Consider the following 21,071-nt stretch of genomic DNA (forward strand, 5'->3'; position numbering starts at 1 on the left):
ACATTTTAGTTTTTCAGCCTGTGGTCCTCTCTATATGTAGTTACCATTTTACCCGTGGGTGTATGGCTTCATTCCTGAGCTTAGATGTTTGTCATACTAATCCTGGAGCACAGATACTGTTAAGTCTTAAGAGGTAAGACTCTTTTCTACCATTCTCCCTGCCTTTTTCCCTCTTTACTTACTTTTGCACCAGAGAAAAAACAAACAAACACCTTTTTAGGTTTTGATCCACACCTGCCTGCTCTCTCTGCGGAGAGTGCATGAAGGAGAGTGTGTTTGCAGTGGGTGGAAAGGGAAAGAAGGCGGAGTTGTGTTTTTGTACTTTTAATGGGTTGTGGAGAAACCTGCCTGTCTGCTTGGAGCTGGGAGAGGAGGAGCCTGTGGGGTGTGGGACTTCAGACAAAGGAGACATAAACACACTGACACTGGATCACTGGAGCAAAAAAAGAGTAGGAGACGACTAAGGGAGACGATCCCTAACTCTTGGACTACTTTTTCGCTATATTTTGGAGAAAAAAAACTTTATGTAAAGAAGATTTTTGAGGGGGGGTGTGATACCTTGGATCGGTTTGTGAGCTGAGACATGTTTGTGTTGGAGCAGTGGTGGCCATATGTTGCCCAGACTGTGTAGAAGTGTGTGTATGTGTGTGTTTGGGATGGAAAAGTGGGGCTGGCACGATCAACATTTCTGCTCTTAGCTTCACGCCATGGGGGGGTGCCATAGTTACCCCTCGGCTAAAGAAGCAGACGGGAAGACCCTTCAACCTTCTGACATCAGCAGTGACAAATTGTAAGTTATATCTCTTTTATCTCTTCTTCTTGTTTTTTTTTTATTGCATTTCTTTGTTTGTCCTGTCAATCTTTTACTACTTCTGTATTTTTGATAGAACAAACACTCGTGTTAAAAAGAGGACAATACTTATATCTGTTAACGGTGTGTAAGAAATGTGACTAGAAAGCTGGCTGCACATGGTTTACTCAGGAATGTTCTCCAGATAAGACTCTGTGCGTATGTGTGCGTGTGTGTGTGTTACATATTTGCCTGATGCCATCAGTGACGGTGGATTCCTCTAACAGCGGGAACACATTATGAGCAGCAGTTAAAACTAATATGAGAAAAGGCACTGGGAAAATGTGTTTTATCTGAGTTACTAGGCAAATGTTTTGCCCCAGGTTGAATCTTTTACAGCCAGCTAGCTGTAGCGAAGAGAAACCCGCTCATGGACAAAGTAAAAGTGGACAGATGGCCGAGTGCAGGAGAGCAGGGTCACAGAGGAGAGTGTTTACACAAAAAACACAACATGACAACTAGCTTTGGGTTCTTTGTTTTTGTGTGCTGACAACCTGTAGCCAAGAGAGGAGGTGACTGAGTTAATGTCAGTGAGCTGTAACAGAGCAGGATGTGAGCAGCTGAAGTTCCTGTGGACATTAGGAAAGTTTGTCATGGCTTGGCAAAGCTTTGCTCTACTGTACCTTTGCACAGCTAATGTTTACATTGATTTCTGACACTCTTCCTCCCTTTCTGACTGCTCTGACCTTTCACGTTTGACAAAAGACCTCCTGTTTAAACCTTTACACAAATGATCCCTGGCAGCCACTCTCTCTCACACACACTAACACATTTACACAGGGGGGAGTGAAACCCCATGGAGAGTACTGTGTTTTCCTTATCACAGCAGGCAAGGTCATACTAAGTAAACCCTCAGCTGTTGCGTGTTTGTGTGTGTGTGTGTGTGTGTGTGTGTAGCTGAGCGTGACAGCTGCCTGATCCACTACACTTTTAATATTGCAAAGTCTTGACTAAAAGTCTGAGTTAGCCTGCTCTGATCAGGAGCAACTATCCTGCATCCCTGCTTTGAATAAAGTCAAATTCTGCTGCCAGGTTTGACTCTCCATCACACTGTAAACATCATGCATTCCCAGTATTCTCTATCTATATTGTCACACCTTCCTGATTAATAAGCCCTGTCTGTAGCTTATCAGTAGGTGCAGTATATAAACCGATGTAGGAAAAAGAGATGTTTTCCCAAAAAGGGTTGGCCTCAGCACTCGGCTCTACATTATCCTGCACAATCTTGCTCAGTTATTTGCTTTCCAGCATTGACCGCTGCAGCAGTCTGCTTCATTAACAGTAATTACGCTGGCTCTGAATTGACTGCCTTCATTACATTAACTGCTGCTGTATTGGATGTTTAGGTCTGCAGTCACAGCAGTGCTCGTATGTTTCAGTGTGTGTGTGTCGGCCAACACAGAGCAAGATAGATGAAAGAACTTAAAACATCTTATCTACTGAGTGCAGCAGCAGTCATTAATCCACTGACCCGTTGGTCGTTAGACACAGCGATATTTTTCGGTCTCCCACTCTTTCTCTTTCTGTGTCGGCTTCATTAACTCTGAACTGTCTTCTCAAGGGGGATTAATAACAATAACCAGGAAGCGCGTCCATATCTGCAGCAGCAGTATGTGTGTCAGCGGATCACACATGCAGACATGTATGCCCTCATAGCTCTGCCGCCTGGCGTCGACAAGGCAGAGTGGCTTGCCAGCAACAGTAAGTAGTAACAGATTTGTGTTTGGACTCATTTCTCTGTAGCTCTTTAACTCCCAACACTTCTCTTCTTTCTGCAAAAACAAAGAAGAAGAGAGAAAAGCAACGTGCGCAAGATATAATGTTGCTGTGCTTATTTATTTTCTTTCCAGCTGTGGCATTTTTCAAGCATATAAACCTGTTCTCCAGTGCGCTATCAGAGTTCTGCACTCCCAGCACATGCCCAACTGCCTGTGGACCACGCAACGCGTAAGTTACTCAGTATTATACTGCAAATTGTGGCACCGTATGCAGATACAAAAGCTGTTCTTGACGTATATTATAATATTATATTCGTATTATATATGGGTAACCTTGTACGCTGTATCTGTTGCAGTCATTGGGGTAAACTGCAAGCAATCAGCATGTGCTGAAGTAAAATGTCCAAGCTCCTTTTAGTCTTGTAAAAAAAGAAAAAAATATGTTTATGTGAATTGTTTTAAAAGTTAGTTTTTCACTTTTTCCCAACACTACTGCCAGCAAATGGCCTTTTTGCTAACAGCATTAGGAGAGGTTGACCTAAATGTACTATAATCAGTCTTTAAGCTGAGCTCTGAGCAGCTACTCAGTCTTTATCAGCCCAGGAGTGCAATCACAATATTTACCCTTTAAAAAACATCAAGTACGGATTCTGTTGTTTCCATGTTGTGTAAACTCTTAGTACGCTTTCGTCCTCAGGGTTTATGTTTGGACTGATGACCATGGCAGGAAGCTTAAGTGCTCTGCTCCGCTTTACTTTGACTACGCCATGTCATACATTCAGGACCTACTGACTGATGAAGACGTGTTCCCTACAAAAGCAGGTAGAGTGCATTTACATCGCGTGTTACCTAATTGCATGGCACGTTCCAGTTTCAGTTTTAGTTTTAAACTGTCATCTCTTCCTCGTTTCTCCAGGTGCAAAATTTCCGACAGGCTTCGTGTTTATGGTCCAGAAGGTGTTTCTGTTGTTGTTCAGGACAATGGCTCACATTTATTGGTCTCACTACACACAGGCCCAGCAGGTGGGTCTGCACCCGCACCTCAACACGCTTTTCATGCACCTGACGCTCTTCTGCCGGCACCATGAGCTGCTGGATCCAGAAGACACTGAGCCACTGCAGGACCTCATCACAGCTTTGGGACGACAAGGGTGAACTTAAAGGGCAGCCGCAGATATTGTACAATCACATCATTGCACGCTTATTTATTTCTTAAAGCTGATTGTCTCTCACCACTCTGGGCCAAATTTAAACGTATTCCCCAGTATAGATTTTTAAAGAAAGCTCTATAAGGAGAGCAATGCAAAGAAACAATGCTCCTGTTGTTCTGTAGAATTGGACTGAAGTGTATGACTATTGCATGCTTTGTTTTGTTGTTGTTTTTTTTGCTTTTTTAACATAATGGTGCACTATTTTACTTTGATAAGGTCAAGATCTTCAAGGTCACTTAACCAAACAAACCCAGTTTGTGCCATTTTTGTATTTTGTGCACCGTGCAAAAATGCTACATCTGCATCTTCATGTATTTTAGAGTACTTTGTAATAAATATTTGTGAGCCATTATCTGTACAGTGGAACTGAAAAGCATGCATACTTTATTTTGGAGAAATTAGTGAATACAAAAAAGTGGGAAGAATTGGTTAAAGACAGGGAGGGACTTTGTGTTTGATCCTGAAGTGCGTGCTGGTGCTGTTTTATTTAGCATATTTTCAGGTCTTTGGTTTATAATCAGCGCCACCTGCTGCTAGTAAAGGAATCCAGCACGTATCACATTTTCCCTGCACCATCTGTAAATGTTTGTTTACATACCTGATTTATGATTAAACTGACTTATGAGGGTTAAATGGTGGTTTTTCAGTTTTAATGTAAGGGTGTTGACAAAACATCTGGCTGCACTGGTTCTCTCATTTCAGATGTGAACGCCCTTTGAGGCCCACAAAGCTAAGGGATCACATACTGTAAACACTGAATTGTATGAATATTTTTGTCTCTTTTCAGAGTCGTCTTTTTTCTTTTTAGTGCTGCACAACAAATAGAAAATGTGCCTCTTCAAGATACAAACTCTACTGTACATTCTTCTTGGTTAACAGCGTTGTTTCTGGGAAGTGTCAGGCCACTCGAGCCACACTGCATTAAATGAGCCTAACGGGCCCTGTGCCATATGCAGTCTTGATCAAAAGTTTAAGTTTAAAAATAGCAAAAAATCATATTTTGCATATTTGTATCTTAACAAGGTTGCAGATAGTTTCAACATGCAACAAGAAGAAATAGGAGTGAGACAAAACATTTTTTTTAAGCATGCAATTTATTGAAAACAAAGCTTAAACTGAATCTAGCTGTTTGATTTCTGTTTTGGGGGAGTTTACAGGTTTTTTTTAAGGTGTGGTCTTAAACTTTTGATCAGCCGTAAAAGTTCTAAACATTAACTCAGTAAGGAGTAGCTCCACCGTTATTGTTGATCACTTCAAAAAATTGTTGCGGCATGCTTGATGCAAGCGTTTCCATGAGGTGAGTGGGTACATTTCTCCAAGTGGTGAAGAGACCCGCCAGAAGGGCATCTACTGTCTGGAACTGTTGCCCATTTTTGTAAACTTCCCTAGCCATCCATCCCCAAAGGTTCACAGGGAACATGCAGGATGGTCCAAAAAAGTGATGTTATTGTCCTGGAAGAAGCCCCTTGTCCTGCGGGCAGTGTGTACTGTAGCGCTGTCCTGTCGAAAAACCTAGTTGTTACCACACAGGCCATGGCCCTGTCATGAGGGATGCTTTCTGCAACATCTGGACAAACCCAGCGCCCGTTTGATGCCCCTGCACCACCTGAAGCTCCTGCTATTACTAATTATACGTAAGGATAATTAGTCATTTAAAAATGATGTGCTTACCCCTGATGGCATATATGTCAGCTATGCTTCCATTAAACAATACGCTCTCACCTCACTGCCCCCCCCCCCCCCCCTCTTCTATTTATTAATACTTTATTTACTTTTTTCTATTTTTATCCGATTGTATATTTGTACATTTTATATATTTTTTCTCTAAATACTGTTCATATGTATATAGTGCTGCAGGAACTCTGCACCCCCCACCATGTTTGCACCAAGTAGGAGATGCTCTGTATAGTGACAATAAAGGCATTTCTATTCTATTCTGTAGCTTCCAGGTCATATGAAAATCTGTGTTTTCATCTCTTTTTCCCGCACCTCATGCCCCAGATACAGACATAATCAGGATATATTGCTTGGCTATTTTTATTTAAAAGATTTTTCCTTTGCCCAATATAAGCATGTAGTCCTATATTTCTCCACAAGGAGGCAGCAAAAACCCCTACATTTTACCAGCAGACTTAAAAATACAAAGAAATTTGAAAAATGATTAACCTGAAAGAAATGTATTTATTCATTTCATAACTTCATTACTGAACAACACTGTTGCAAAAAATGATTGATCTCTCATTTCAACTGCAAATTCTGTTCAAATTAAAATGAAAACATGCCTCTTTCATTATACAGGGTGGGCCATTTATATGGATACACCGTAATAACATGGGAATGGTTGGTAATATTAAAGTCCTGTTTGTGGAACATTAGTATATGTGAGGGGGCAAACTCCTCAAGATGGGTGGTGACTATGGTGGCCATTTAGAAGTCGGCCATCTTGGATACAACCTTTGTTTTTTCAATAGGAAGAGGGGCATGTGACACATCCAACTTATTGGTAATGTCACAAGAAAAACAATGGTGTGCTTGGTTTCAACGTAACTTTATTCTTTCATGAGTTATTTACAAGTTTCTCTTTGTTCACAGCCATTGACATGTCGAAGAGGTTAACACGTGAGGAGTGGATCGAAATTGTGTTGATATCTGGTGAATGCAGTAACCGGGTCATTGCAGCAGATTTCAATGCAAGACACCCTACAAGACCACCCATCTTCCATGCTACAGTTAGCAAACTGCTTGCTAAGTTTTGTGAAACTAGTTCAGTGTTGGATTTGCCAAAATGTGGATGCAAGAAAACTGTCACTAATGAAGAAACATCAGTGGCTGTCCTAGCTTCATTCAGCAAGAGCCCACAGCGTAGCACTCGCCACATGTCACTGGAGAGTGGCGTTAGTCGAACATCCCTTCGGTGGATATTAGCTACTCACAAATGGCACCCTTACAAACTCCAGCTACTGCAGCATCTCAACGAGATTTTATTCACTTTTATGTGAATGGTGAAGTTAACAAACAAAACCTCCGCTATTGGTCTGACACTAACCCACATTGGATGGATCCCTCCAAGACTGTTGGACCAACAAAAGTGATGGTTTGGTGTGGTATATGGGATACAACGATAGTGGGTCCATTCTTCATCAATGGAAACCTCAAGGCCACTGGATATTTGAAATTGCTACATGATGATGTGTTTCCCTCTTTATGTACTGAAGCTGGCACGTTCCCACCACATTAAGGGTGCCAGGTCCGAGCATTCCTAGATGAACAGTTTCCTGGAAAGTGGATTGGTCGTCGTGGGCCAGTTGAATGGCCCCCAAGGTCTCCCGATCTGACCCCCTTAGACTTTTATCTTTGGGGTCATCTGCAAGCAATTGTCTATGGTGTGAGGATACGAGATGTGCAGCACCTGAAACTACAGATACTGGATGCCTGTGCTGGCACATCTCCTGCGGTGTTGCTATCAGTGTGTGAAGAGTGGGAGAAGAGGGTTGCATTGACAATCCAACACAATGGGCAGCACATTGAACACATTTTATAAGTAGTCAGAAACTTGTAAATAACAAATAATGCAATAATAATAATAATAATAAAATAATAAAGTTACGTTGAAACCAAGCACACCATTGTTTTTCGTGTGACATTACCAATAAGTTTGATATGTCACATGGCCCTCTTCCTATTGAAAAAACAAAAGTTGTATCCAAGATGGCCGACTTCTAAATGGCCACCATGGTCACCACCCATCTTGAGGAGTTTACCCCCTCACATATACTAATGTTCCACAAACAGGACTTTAATATCACCAACCATTCCCATGTTATTACGGTGTATCCATATAAATGGCCCACCCTGTAGTTTCTGCACGCTTCTGCTTCACTCTTTGTACCTAACAAGGTTCGTTCTGTATGTGCAACATAACTGGAACAAACTAAACCAACATATTACTACAGCACATCTTGTGGTCACACCCACCCTTAAAAATAAACGTTTATTCAGCACATAAACAAGCCTTATATGGAGTGCTGCAGATGTATTAAAATACTTACGACTGACTTACTTGGGACGTAAACTGAGGAGGAGAGACAGGCCCTTTGGCCTACATACTTCAGACACCCTTAGTACTCGTGTTTCAGACCAAATAAAGGGGTTGTTTTTTGTTTTTTTTATCTTTATCTTGTTTGATTGTAGTGATATGTATATGACATTTAGACACATAAAAACCTGCAAATGTAGACACAAAAGCCTTTGTGGAAGTTCCTTCCATGATTTTTACTGTGATGAACCTACTGTGTGCCATAGTTTTGTGGTAATCATTCCACAGTGAAAAGAGAGCTCAACAGAAAATGGAAGTTCTGTATTGCAAGTGTGTATGCGATGTGATTTCTGATTGATTTGAGTTGGATTACAGCTCATAACTGTAGCCAGATGGCTGATTTCCACTCAGATTTCAACCTGAGGTGTTCAGCAGACACAAAAGACTGAAACTGAAACCCTTCACAGAGGAGGCAGGATAAGACTGGATACATGCACTCACTCCCTCACACACGCATACACACAAAGGTTTGTTCTTTGGGTAGATAGGAGATGTGTTAATGCACATGTTGGACTGAGGTAAGGCTCACCGTATTGGAAACTGAGCTTACAAGGTAATACTGCAAACTGCTGAGTCACAGACAAGCACAGCCATGGCGCTTTAATTAAGACCTGAAGCCACCTCCACATACAGAGCATTCTTTTAATCAGGTTCAGACTCTGAGCTGCTCATCTGTGTCCTCCTTCACAGTAAAGAAGAGCTGTTCTTTTACAAGAAAACTGAAGGGAACAGTATCTGACAGCCTCTGACCAACACAGAGACTGATTCTCTCTAGTTTTCCTTACTTTTTTGAACTTTTATAATCAGGGGATAACATAACAGTAGCCAATCTGTCTTAGCTGAACTTGTTACATGATGTTAATTTGAACATAAAAAACGTTATGTTCCCCCATGTGGGAAACATATGGGTACAATTTGCACAATGTCATCTCTTTACAGGTCAAAAATATCAGCAGCCATAAAGCCAGGCACTGGAGTGCAATATGAGTTCATATACTGCTGTTGTACTCAGGTTTCATCAACAAAACACATCTTTAATGGAGGTGGTGGAGGTGTCATTTTTCAGGCAATGGTTTTTTTTTTTCCTTAGATTGGACCATTTTCGGCTGTAAAGGCAAATGTCAGTTTTTGTTGATAACTTTATAAATGTCACAATAACCTGCTCTATAGTGCAGGGAGAGTGATTTAAATTGGCATGTTGGGATAAAAACACTCACTAACCACTTTATTAGGTATGTCTTGCTAGTATCTGTTTAGACCCCCTTTTGCTTTTAGACCTACCTTTGATCTTCGTGGCACAAGATTCAAGAAGGTGCTGGAAACATTCCTCTGAGATTTTGGTCCATATTAACACGACAGCATCACACAGTTGCTGCAGACTTGTTGGCTGCACGTCCATGATGACACTCTCCTATTCGACCACAGGCCAAAGGTGCTCTATTAGATTGCAATCTGGTGACTTTGAAGGTCATCTGAGTACAGTCAACTTATTGTCATGTTCAAGAAACCAGTTTGAGATGATGTGAGATTTGTGGCATGGCACGCTATCCTGATGGAAACAGCCAGAAGATGGGTTCCCTCTGGACACGAAGGGATAAACATAGTCAGCAGCAATACACAGGCAGGCTGTGGGGTTTAAATCCTCCTCAGTTGGTGCTAAGAGACCATTACCATTATGCCATATTCTAATATACTACAATCCAAATATTGCAGCAGAAATCAGGCTGCATTTGAAGTATAGTCTCAGATTTCTGTTCTTATTTGACAGAAGTAAGTTGCATCCAGTAGTCTTCTGCTGCTGCAGGCAGTTGGCTTCAAGGTTCAACATGGCATATTTTTCTGCAAACTTTGGTAGAAATGAGTGGTTGTTTGAATTACAGCTCAAGCCGGTCTGGCCATTCTCCTCTGACCTCTCCCAGCAGTGAGGCATCTTCACCCAGAGAACTGGGCTCACTAGACATTTTTTTTTTGCTTTTTTGAACCATGCTCTGTAAATCAGCATTTTCTGGAATACTCAAAACAACAATGCCACTTTCTAAGTCACTTAAAATCAACTTTCTTCCGCATTCTGATTCTCGTTTTGAACTTCAGCAGGTCATCTTGACCACATCTACTTGCCTGTGTATCTAATAAAATGTCCTCCGAGAGCTTACAGTAACAAAGTTTATATTGTATGTATACCAGAGGTGAGCAGTTAATTTTCCCAAGGGGTCACATCTGCCAGTTTTTCCCATTTCATCCCAAGCATGTGGTTAACTCCATGAACAAATATTGTTCCTTGCAATCTCAAACACTTTAGTTTTTCCATCCATAAAGATGAGTAACTTGGCTGTGTCACAGACATCACGTCCAGTGCAAAGTGTCCACTTTGTCAGCGTAAGTTGCAGATTTCCCACAGTGTCCTTGATCAGTCTTGTTATGCTTTGCCTGGATAGAAACACATTCTCAAATGCTTCTTTTTTTCTCATGGGCATAATAACAGTTCACCAAATAAACTTCCCATCGGAGAATAGTTTACCTTTGTTACTGCTATTTATGCAATTTTATGGGAAAAGACAAAGCTGGTCTTGACTGCTTCTTCCTTGGATGTGTAATGCTTGGTAAAAAAAAAAGAAAAAAAAAAGTTCTTCTGGCTTCACATATTAGTTTGCGCTCTGCATCATGTATTTTTATGTAAGTGCTTAGTCTCATAATGGCAATTCAAACTGTAATCCTTCAACATAGCAATCTTCTCACCACAAACTAGCACACTGCTTTACCTCTAACACCATCTCTTGTTCAATGATGGCACTATTTATGTTCCTATTTTCCTATTTTAGTTAGAAGACCCAAATGCCATGTTGCAATACTCTACTGCTATGGTAGCCAATGTTTCAAATGCAGGTTTGACAGGTTTGTGAGTGTACACTTTATCCAAAACCTAGTGAGAGCTTACTCATCTCTGCCAGTGGGAGGCTGTAGCTCAGGTGGTAGAGCAGGTCACAAACTGATAGGAAGGTTAGTGGTTTGATCCCTGGCTCCTCCAATCTGCATGTCAAGAGTGTGAATGGTTATGAATGTAGTTAGGAAGCCCTCAGTTAAGCAAAAGTATGTGATTGGGTGAATGTGGCATGTTGCATCAAGCACTTTGAGTAATCTGGGAGAGTAGAAAAGCGCTATATAAGAATCAGTCCATTCACTGTCTGAACAGAGTTTCGGCATGTTACTTCTGCATGTTCTGGCACATGTTGTTATTGCATGGCTTGTTTAAGGTATACATTAGGCTGACATCTGGGGCCAGAGCTGAAACTGTTCTGGGCCAGCAGTGTGCCTACAACTGGCCCGTGGCTGCACACCACCTACAGTTGGCCCACATACCGCAAAGAATGACTGCCCTTTGGTGGCCCAGATCAGGTTTGCCAGAGGTAATCCATGCACAGGACCACCAGTGTGTATGCAACTGGCCTTGTGCTGGCCCATGTGTGGGCCACCTCTGGCAAACCAGGTCTGGGCCACCAAAGGGCCGTCATTCTTTGCGGTATGTCAGCCATGTGTAAGCACATTGTGTGGGCCTGATCCGGGCCATACCAATTTTGCTATGTGGGTATGTGTGTCAACTTCTGCCATGTTGGTTTTTGAAGCAGATATTACATTATATGAACAAAAGAACGGACTGCTAATTTATTAGCTAATGCTAGCTAGATTCATAGCAAGCTATATTCATAAACTGTATGAGTGCAATGCAGCTAATCAGTGGTAACAAACAGAAAACACAAACACAAAAAAGTTACTCACCAAAACCGAAGTACGAACCACACAGCAAGCCATAGCAGTAGCCAGTCTATTAAAGATAACACAAAAAGGATCCAGTTTAACAACTTGAAGTAGTGGATGAGGCCTAGCAGAAACTGTAGCTGACAGCTATCAGCCAATGCAGACATGTACCTAGTTCAATTATCCAGTTAAGAAAGTCATTTAAAAAAAAAAAAATCACCCTACTCATAGTTGTTATTAAGGGGGAAATTGTCCATAGACATTCATATTAATGTGTGTTAAGCTTTAAATATGCTTTTTAATGAGATAAGTCGGACATTCTAACATGGGACTCTAACATGGGATAGCTGGTGAGACAGCTTTGACAGGTTTCGACAGCGAAACCTGGTTTCGACAAAGGATGTTGAAGATGGAGCTGCCAGGCCGGAGGATAAGCGCAAGACTTCAGAGAAGGTTAATGGATGTATTGAAGGAGGACATGGAGCAGGTTGATATGACGGAGGAGGATACCAGCGATGAGGTGAGATGGAGGCAGATGATCCACTAATGCCAGCAGGTAGAAGAAGAAATAGAAGATTTATGCAAAGTAGAAAGCATTAGACTAATAAAATGCAATACTTTTCAAAGTAAAAGTATTTTTTTATAATGACTTTATTTCAGGTTTTATAGGAAGTTATTTATTAGTCTTCAGGCATGCACTGAGTAGGCTACTGTATGAAAACCCGTGGTTGTCATATAAGTGAAGTCCTGTTACTAAAAATAACATTTTCTTTGTATTCCAGGGGGTTTAATACGACTTCACTGTGTTAATAATAATCGGTTCAGCAGTTATTTCTAAGTGGGTCAGCCTAGGCTCGTTGGCCACAAGGACACTGCTTAATGGGAAATGAAATCCAAAAATATAAGTTACCTTACATAAAGCGCAAAACAAATATGGCAGATGTACTTCATACCCAGGATTAGTGAGAGGACTGAAGCTCTCGAGGTTTAATTAGGTTGCGAGGTTCATTGGAGGTGAGGTTGGTGAGCAGGATACGCAATAAAACTTCCTCCTCCCTCCTCCTCCTCCTCCTTCGGACTTTATAAACCAGAACACTCCATCGCTCCTACTTTGCGCCCCAGTGAGCATCACGTTGGATTACACCGCGGAGGTCAGTGTGCCGAAGATGCAGGAAACAGAGATGATGCTGACCGTGTCGTTCATGAATACGCGACATTTTACATGTTAGAGATAATTTTGTAAAAACAAAACAACAACAAAAAGACAGACCATATTCTTGGATTTTTTTTCTAATCGATTCTTTTTAACATTTCCGGTAATATCAATAATATTTTGGTTTACTGCTCCCGGACAGTGTGCCTCCGCTACCCTGTCATGTGCACCCTCCGTCCGGCGTGGCTGTGCGTGCTGCTCGGGCTCTTGCCTTTGGAGATCCAGTCCCAAGCACTGACTCCGCAGAGAACTCACAGACCCAGGTACCCGAACCCCGAAACTTTTAGGGGGATTTAAATATTTGTTTTTAAGTAAATTGTTAAATTCAGAATATCTTCTTAACTAATAACCTTAATGGAAAACAACTTTAATTTTGCTGCTTTACTTTGATGCACTTTTAGTATTTTTCCTCTTTTTCCCCCATACAAGATAAAGTATAAAGTAATGTTAAAAGGTTTTGTGAGTAATTGTGAATAAATTTGCACCACATAACACCCTTTAAACTCTCTCTTTAGAAATAAAAAGCCTTTGTAAAAAGGTAACAAAACAACCACTACACATTTAATCGTTAAATCATTTAAATCTCAAAAGCACAACATTATTTAGGGTTTCAGGCTCTATAAAAAGACGGTTTTCAGCTTTCGTTTCTTTTATATGATTGTAAATGGATTGTTATCTTTAGCAATTGTATTGGGACACTGCGAGAACTTGTAGCATTTGAAGAAAAAAAAGAAAGAAATAAAAACATAAAAGAGAAGAAAAGGGGTCTAGTGACAGAGTAAGGTAATTCCTCTCACTAGCAGCAGGAGGTGAGACAGAGGTGAAGGTGATTTAGTGGGATTTGGGACCAGGATACATGCGCATACCGAGGGGCCAAGCAGCAAGCAAGCAGTCTGAATAAGACACCAGCAGCTTGTAGGTTCCTTAAGAACATCTTATGATGTGGCTGCTTCAAGGCCAGCAGCACGCCGTTTAAAATTACCGTCACATGCAAACCCACAGGTCGTTACTTTGTTTTCTGCTACCTTGGTAGATCTAAACACAGAAAACTTCTTACTTTTCTTTTCTTTTTTTTTTTTAAACTTCTCTTTGTGTGTGTGAGAAAGAAAGCGTAAGAGAGGGAGAGGGGTTATGCTCCCTGAGTCTAAGTTATATAAGAGGGATTTCTCCCCTTATTTGCAGCTTTTATAAAGCTTTAATCCCACATTACTGTGAATACACCTTATCTATTGTTCGAGAGCTAAATTAGTGCAATAACCGTGTGAGATAAAAAGGCATCAAGGCAATGCATTTCATACAATTATTATTATTTTTTCAGAACTATTCCTGCTTGTTTATTTGATTGTTTTCCCTCAACAATACCAATAAGAATTAGCAATTTGATTAAGTTGTGTAGCATTATATACTAAACATCTCTGGCTAATGGGGGCGGGGGTTGTGGGGAACCCCATCTCAAACGACTCAGTGTGATTCAGTGCTGTTGGATGTAACGTAATATTGCTGCTGGCACTCAGCAAAGTGAGCCTAAAGAAATAAAAGAGGAGAGAAAGAAAAATGAAAGCATCCTGCTGTAATTTAAAAAAGACAGAGAGCCAAAAGGAGGGAGGGGGTCGTGCTGTTAGTGAAGCTGTGGGCAACCCATAGGGACAAAAAGTCTTCTCTGCACAAAGTAGAGGAATTACAGCAGGAAGGTGTGTGTGTGTGTGTGTGTGTCTGTGTACACGTATGTGTCTGCATGTGTGTTCAGTCTCTCTGTGAACAGCCCCATGCTGAGCTCTAACTGGGGAAGAATGTTGGAGACGCTCCTTTTGGTCTCTCAGATTCAGGTTCACATCCTGAATCACACATGAGAGGTAAGGGAATGGGGGTTTCAATAGAAAGAAAAACACAAAAGGTGGTTCAGCTTATTACATACTGCTATCATGGAGTGTTAATTGCTGCCAGATATTTTAGGCAACAATCATTTCTGTTTTCCTTCCTGTGAGTTATGACCAAATTTCATTATAAAGCATCTCAGCTGCTCAAAAAAGAACTTTTTTACAACTTTACAGTAAGTTTCATTGACAATAAGCAATCCCTCTCTGTTCTCCAGCTAGTACCGCGTATAAACAGACCAGGTGGGCAAAAAAAACTGTGACTGGGAAATGGATATCACTATCATCAGATCTTGTCAACTCATAATAAAGTCGTACTTTTAATGTAACTGGCTGTAACAAAGCCAGGGTGAGATGCTGTCTAAAGCTATCCTTTCTCCCATGTAGCACACAGCAGGCGATGTGAGGTGTGTTCTCACTTCTGAAGGAAGAAGGTGAGGTTGGTGCCTAAGAAGGCAGGACACGTGAGGTCCTCTCACTCTCTGTTACATATATCTAACTGCGTCTGACAATTTTGTGCTCGCATGCACCTCTGGTGGGCAGTTTCTCATCTACAAGAACTCAGGATGCAGTGAATTCATGTTCACAGCTATAAATGTACAGCCAGTGGAGACTAAGGATGCACTTCAAAGAATGCAAGATGGTTTTTCTTGTTTAGCAGTGGATGCACTTCCACTTGTTTAGCAGTGGATGCACTCTGACCCATCCACTGCTAAACAGAAAAGAAAGAGTGGCATTTATGCAAATGTCTGAATGAGGCAAGGGGATGTGCTATGAAGACGATGAAACATGGAAAGCTGATTTGTCCAGATGGCATACCTGTGGAGGTCTGGAGTCTAGGAGAGAAGACAGGGGAGTTTGTTTATTTTGCCAGATTGTTTAACATAATCTTGAAAAATGAGAAGATGGAGAAGTTGTGTACTGAATTTCAAGAACAAGGGTGATGTTCAGAGCTGTAATAACTACAGAGCAATGAGCCACTCACAAAGATATGAGAAAGAGCTGTTGAAGCTTGACCGAAGCTAGTAATGATTAATGAGCAGCAGTACGGAGGCCAGAGGGGCCGATGGCGCGATATGGCAGCCTCGCCTCTGTCAGTCTGCCCCAGGGCAGCTGTGGCTACAACCGTAGCTTGCCTCCACCAGTGTGTGAATGCGAGAGTGAATGAATAGTGGCATTGTAAAGCGCTTTGGGTGCCTTGAAAAGCGCTATATAAATCCAATCCATTATTATTATTATTATTATCATTATTACAGCTGAAAAGGAGCAATACGGAGAAGGTCAGGAGGAGTTGCACTGTGTCCTTGTAGATCTATAGAAAGCATGCGGAAGGGTGCCAACAGAGGAACTGTGGTACTGCATGAGGAATTTAGGAGTGACAGAGAAGTGTGTGAGAGTGTTGCAGGACATGCATGAGGACAACGAGACAGAGGTAAGGTGTGCAGTGGGAGTTCAAGGTGGGGTCGAGCCCCGTCTATTTTGCAAAGGTGATGGAGAGGCTGACAGATGAGGTCAGGCAGGAGTCTCTGTGGACTAGGATGTTCACACATGGCATTGTGATCCATAGTGAGAGTAGGGAGCTGGTGGAAAAGAGTCTAGAGTGATGTAGGTATGCTCTGGAGAGAAGAGGGAGGAAAGCCAGAGGAAGCAAGACAGAACAATTGTGTGAATGTAAAAGAGACAGGTGGAAAGGTGAAGAAGAACACCCATCCCCCTATCTTGTAGTACAATGGATAAGCAAAACCTTTTCACCACAATGAAAAATTACTGGAAGTAAAATAAAAAATAAGCTTATGTGTTTATTGTATTGGTTCTTTGCTGTATATTAGCTTACCTGTATTAGATGTGTTAGAAACTAGCAAGTAGCTCAGTGGCCCAGATTTCTTGCTACTGGGAGGCAGTTTGCTGCCAAGTGCCTTTCCCTTCAGTGGCAGTTGATTTTAAACCTCACTACAGGGGGCCATTTAACCATGTATGTGTGTGAGTAAATCCACAAATGTGTGTTTTTTTGTGCAGAAAGAAAAAGAGACAGGCAACTACAGATGTCAGCACACGGATGTAAAGATGAATAAAGCCAAGAGTTTGCTTACGCTGTGTACCGCATGCATGCAAAAGTCTGTACCTCAGTTTGACAGTCACGTGTCACAGTCACGTGTTTTGACTAATTCTCCACCATGCAACATTATGCCAGTGTGTGTGTGTCTAAGTGTGCACGCTTCATTCACCATCCATTAAAACCAGTTCAGTTCACCTAGCTTAAAGTCAATGGTATAACACACAATGAATGTGTGTTCTCGTGTGTGTTGGCAGTGAGAGCTAAAGGTGTCCGGCCAGAAGAGTGATCAGAATACCAGTCAGGATTAGTTACAGGATAAAATGGTAATCTGGCCCACTTTTCACAACAAACAAACAAACATTATCTTACTTCATCCATCCCTCTGCCTTTATTCTTTGTTCCATACATACTGAATATGCAATATAATTTTTTGCAGTACAGAATTATAAGTCATGCGTAAGGCAGTGTTGTGTTTGACAAAACTATTAAAGTATTAAAGAGAATTAGGATGATGAGGGTTTGCGGTCATTTGACTTAACCACTTGCTCCTGTCAGCAGTATAAAAGGGCTGAAATAAACAGGCAATTGCTTTATTGCAAACTTAGAATCTACTGCCTTTAATTTACCTATGTAGTGCAGTATTATGTCATCGCTGGTTGCTTACATGACAAAACATACCCCCTCTTTGCACTTGAACTCTTGAGCATCTGGGAGAAAGTGGGAATTATTTTTTTCTTTTTTAAATAGAAAAGCTATTGTGATGATGTGAGGGGGAAAAAACGTGTGCAGACAGCAGGAGATTGAGAAATAAAGTACTTAAAACCCACTCAAGGGGAGTGGAGGAGGTGTAGGAGCCCCTCACCACCAATCTACATTGTGCTTTGTCACTTCCCGGAACTGTTGTGAGATTTGCCGACTTGCATACTGTTATTGATTAACCATGTCTTTTTTTTTTTTTTGACTGAGCGGATGTCAGTGTCTTGGTTCTCGACTCTGTTGGTTTAAACCACTTTGGTCCGGTTGGGAGCTGGAAACAGAGCAGCCTTTAGATGTCGCTAGCAGAAATTTTAGACCGACTGGTTGCATTCTTTTTTTAATTATTGACTAAAATGAACTTATCACCCTTTTAACTGTGTTTTGAAGATTAATGGGGGAAAGCAGTGCACGTAGACGGTTAGATAGCTACAGGCAGAAATACTACCTGTGCACCACTCTGTCTTTCTTTATCATCTCTTCTCAAAAATGAGACCTCGGACTGAGCACAGCAGACATTCCAGCAGTGCAACCGTGAATCCTGTAAGACGTTTATCCAGTTTCACTCTGAAACTCAAGCAGGCAACATGCATGACTGCCAATCATCACATATGAACAGGAAGTGGCTCAGGTATTGCTAATGTTGCGCGTTTACACAGTCACCCTTTCATATCCACACAAGTGTTCAATTTTAAATTGCTGCCTTAGGCTGGGATGAGGTTAATTGAAGTTATACTAAAGGATTCACTAAGTCTTCAGGAAATGAATCTGCACCAACGTAATGTACCCTAAAGTCATGGGGGCTCCATAGTAGAGTCAGAGATCCTTAGTTTGATCCTGAGAGGCAACATATATCCCTTTGGGGTTGCATCAATAAGAGAATCTGCCAAGTCAAACATGCAACAAACCCACTGTGACGACCCTTTGTGAATAATGATGATAATAATAATGGATTGGATTTATATAGCGCTTTTCAAGGCACCCAAAGCGCTTTACAATGCCACTATTCATTCACTCTCACATTCACACACTGGTGGAGGCAAGCTACGGTTGTAGCCACAGCTGCCCTGGGGCAGACTGACAGAAGCGAGGCTGCGATATCGCGCCATCGGCCCCTCTGGCCATCACCAGTAGGCAGTAGGGTAAAGTGTCTTGCTCAAGGACACAACGACCAGGACAGAGAGCCCGGGGAACGAACCGGCGACTGAAAGTAGTATTATTACCCTAAAGTCACGTTTATGTATATGATGTATGTGAATGTAATTCCCTGGAAATATTTTCTGTCTTTCTGTCTGTTTTTCTCAGGCTGAGTTTTCCCAGAACCTCTAAATTCCCAAAGTCCTTTCACCCCAGCATCGTGCCGACTGTGTCTGATCTCTCTGTCGCTGCTCACAACCAAATTACAGAGGAAGATGGACAGATCATCTGGAGGGCTTTGCTCCCACACAAAGATCCCCCGCCAAAGCCCTTTGACCTGTTGGTCGACCAAAGCGACAACGTGCTACCGGAGGCGCCAGTCTGGCAGCGCGGGTCACGGGGTCGTCGCCATGCTGGTAGAGGCAGAGGCCACCCCCACCTGATGAGGGTGGGGTGCGTCCTAGGCACCTGTCAGGTTCAGAACCTCAGCCACCGTCTGTACCAGCTGATTGGACAGAGTGGGAGGGAAGACTCCTCCCCAATTAACCCCCGCAGTCCTCACAGCTACGGATAAGGCCACACCCACTCACCCATACTCAAGACAACTTCATCAACACCTGCTGGCAAATTACCCAGGTCCACTGTTACACTAACTATATGTTCAGGCTCAAAAATATTGCTACTGCTGTCATTCCTTAACAGAGCAGTTGTGGGTTTTTACAGCTTGGGTCTTATTTTTATAGTTTTAACTAAAACTCTCATCAGTAATACAAACACGGTACTCACAGAGTAAACTGTTGAACGCTTTGAATGAGGCAACATCATGAAAAAGACAACAGCAAAGACTAAAAGGCCATTTGGAAAGGTCAGAGTCCCTTTACTGGAAACAGCAGACTGCTTTCTTTATGTCAGGGTGCTTTGGTCACTCAGGAGTCTTTCCCAAGACAACTTCCTGCTTCAACTCATTATCACCAATTTGAGATTTAATCTATCAATTATTCTGATGAGTACATTGCTATTGTAAGCTACAGATACGATTGTCAAATCTGTAAAAATAACACTTTAAAGATTATTACCTGTAGTGTGGGCTACAGCGTTATACCGAGCTAAAACTAGAGTCCTATATGTTTTGGCATTTACAGCACGACTATCTTCGTAACCAGACAAGCCTCTCTCAACCAATCCCTACCTGACTAATGTCTGCTGATGAATGGTTATCCTCCTCCTCTTAACTTACCTGAGCTCAGTGTTAATCCACAATGTGTCTTGAAAGCACATTTATCCCTCTCTGCTTCAGTGCAGACACAACCCAAGAATAACCCCCAATCAAACCCAATTAACCCTTCACCCAAAAACCCACAGTGCATATGATCAGCCAAAATAACCACTAACCCTAATCCGTAATCTGTCTGTACACTTAACAGACACCGTAGCAGGTCTCGACTCTATTAAACCAGAGGGAGGACAGCCGCACTCCATATTCTCTGCATCAGTTTGAGCCTTAATTGATCATTTATAAGGCCTTACAGTGTTTTGCCTTTCACCAGCGCAGATTAAGCATGCCAGTGAATTTAGACCATCATTTTTTAAGCTTTATAGTTTGTTTTTTTTATTCTTTTCTCTCTGTGTGCACGTCAGCTCATCATAACTCCCGTTTTGGTAGTTCACACAGGCTATTATTAGGAATGCATGAAAGCACTTTATTATCCTTTACATTCAATATGACTTGAATTTTAAAGGTGTGTTATTTAACTTTAAATTAATTGGTCAGTTTTGCTGTAAATATCACACTTTACTAAATCTTTGTTTTCATATACACTCCATTCAAAGACACAAGTGTCCTTTTGTAAACCATTGTGCTGTTTTCTTCTAACACTGATGTTAAATAAAACCTTTATAGTTATTTCACCTGTCAACAGCAAATCGAGGCGTCAGTGTGAAGTTTTTTGTGAACATTTCATGCTGTATTATATTTTACAAATGAAGTAAAGTTACAAACCAGCATCATTTTACCCTTTTCATATCCGTGTTGCCTGCTTTATTCTTTCACTGTGAAACACTTTTTTCTCCATTCCTAAAAGGTAAGTGTGACTTACATTCACGTTTCATTTCCTGTACATGCACAGAACAAAGCAGGTAGAGTTCAAATGTTCAGAAAAAACACACATCGTAAGTCACGTTCATAAACAAAGAGCAGAGGCAGGGGCTAATGAGGCTACCAGACTTGACCCAGCTCCCTCTACAGCCACAAGTAGCTTTAGATATGAAACATATTTTACACAAGTATAATAAACCCCACGGTTTGCAACATTTACATCAGATGTGCAAATTCTGTAAGTTCCCCCAGTTAAAAAAAAATAAGAATAAAAATGTGATGCCATGCTTGATCGCATGCAGGCTGTTGTTTCTC

General features: G+C 41.6%; 2 protein-coding genes across 2 annotated transcripts; both read left to right on the forward strand.

The window, feature by feature from the left end:
* The first annotated feature begins 335 nt into the window (after nucleotides 1-335).
* Nucleotides 336-4,412, forward strand: LOC102784344 (MOB kinase activator 2). The gene is made up of 5 exons (XM_087843094.1): nucleotides 336-790; nucleotides 2,412-2,551; nucleotides 2,701-2,797; nucleotides 3,266-3,390; nucleotides 3,485-4,412. Exons 1-5 carry the CDS (start codon nucleotides 708-710, stop codon nucleotides 3,721-3,723), a joined length of 684 nt encoding a protein of 227 aa, XP_087699220.1. The 5' UTR covers nucleotides 336-707; the 3' UTR covers nucleotides 3,724-4,412.
* An 8,591-nt stretch (nucleotides 4,413-13,003) lies between these two features.
* Nucleotides 13,004-19,489, forward strand: adm2b (adrenomedullin 2b). Its single transcript, XM_087844355.1, has 2 exons — nucleotides 13,004-13,104; nucleotides 18,830-19,489. Exons 1-2 carry the CDS (start codon nucleotides 13,004-13,006, stop codon nucleotides 19,233-19,235), a joined length of 507 nt encoding a protein of 168 aa, XP_087700481.1. The 3' UTR covers nucleotides 19,236-19,489.
* Nucleotides 19,490-21,071: the final 1,582 nt, after the last annotated feature.

This window comes from Neolamprologus brichardi, chromosome 7 (genome assembly GCF_056152115.1).
Source record: "Neolamprologus brichardi isolate AB-2024 chromosome 7, ASM5615211v1, whole genome shotgun sequence".
Classification (NCBI taxonomy): domain Eukaryota; kingdom Metazoa; phylum Chordata; class Actinopteri; order Cichliformes; family Cichlidae; genus Neolamprologus; species Neolamprologus brichardi.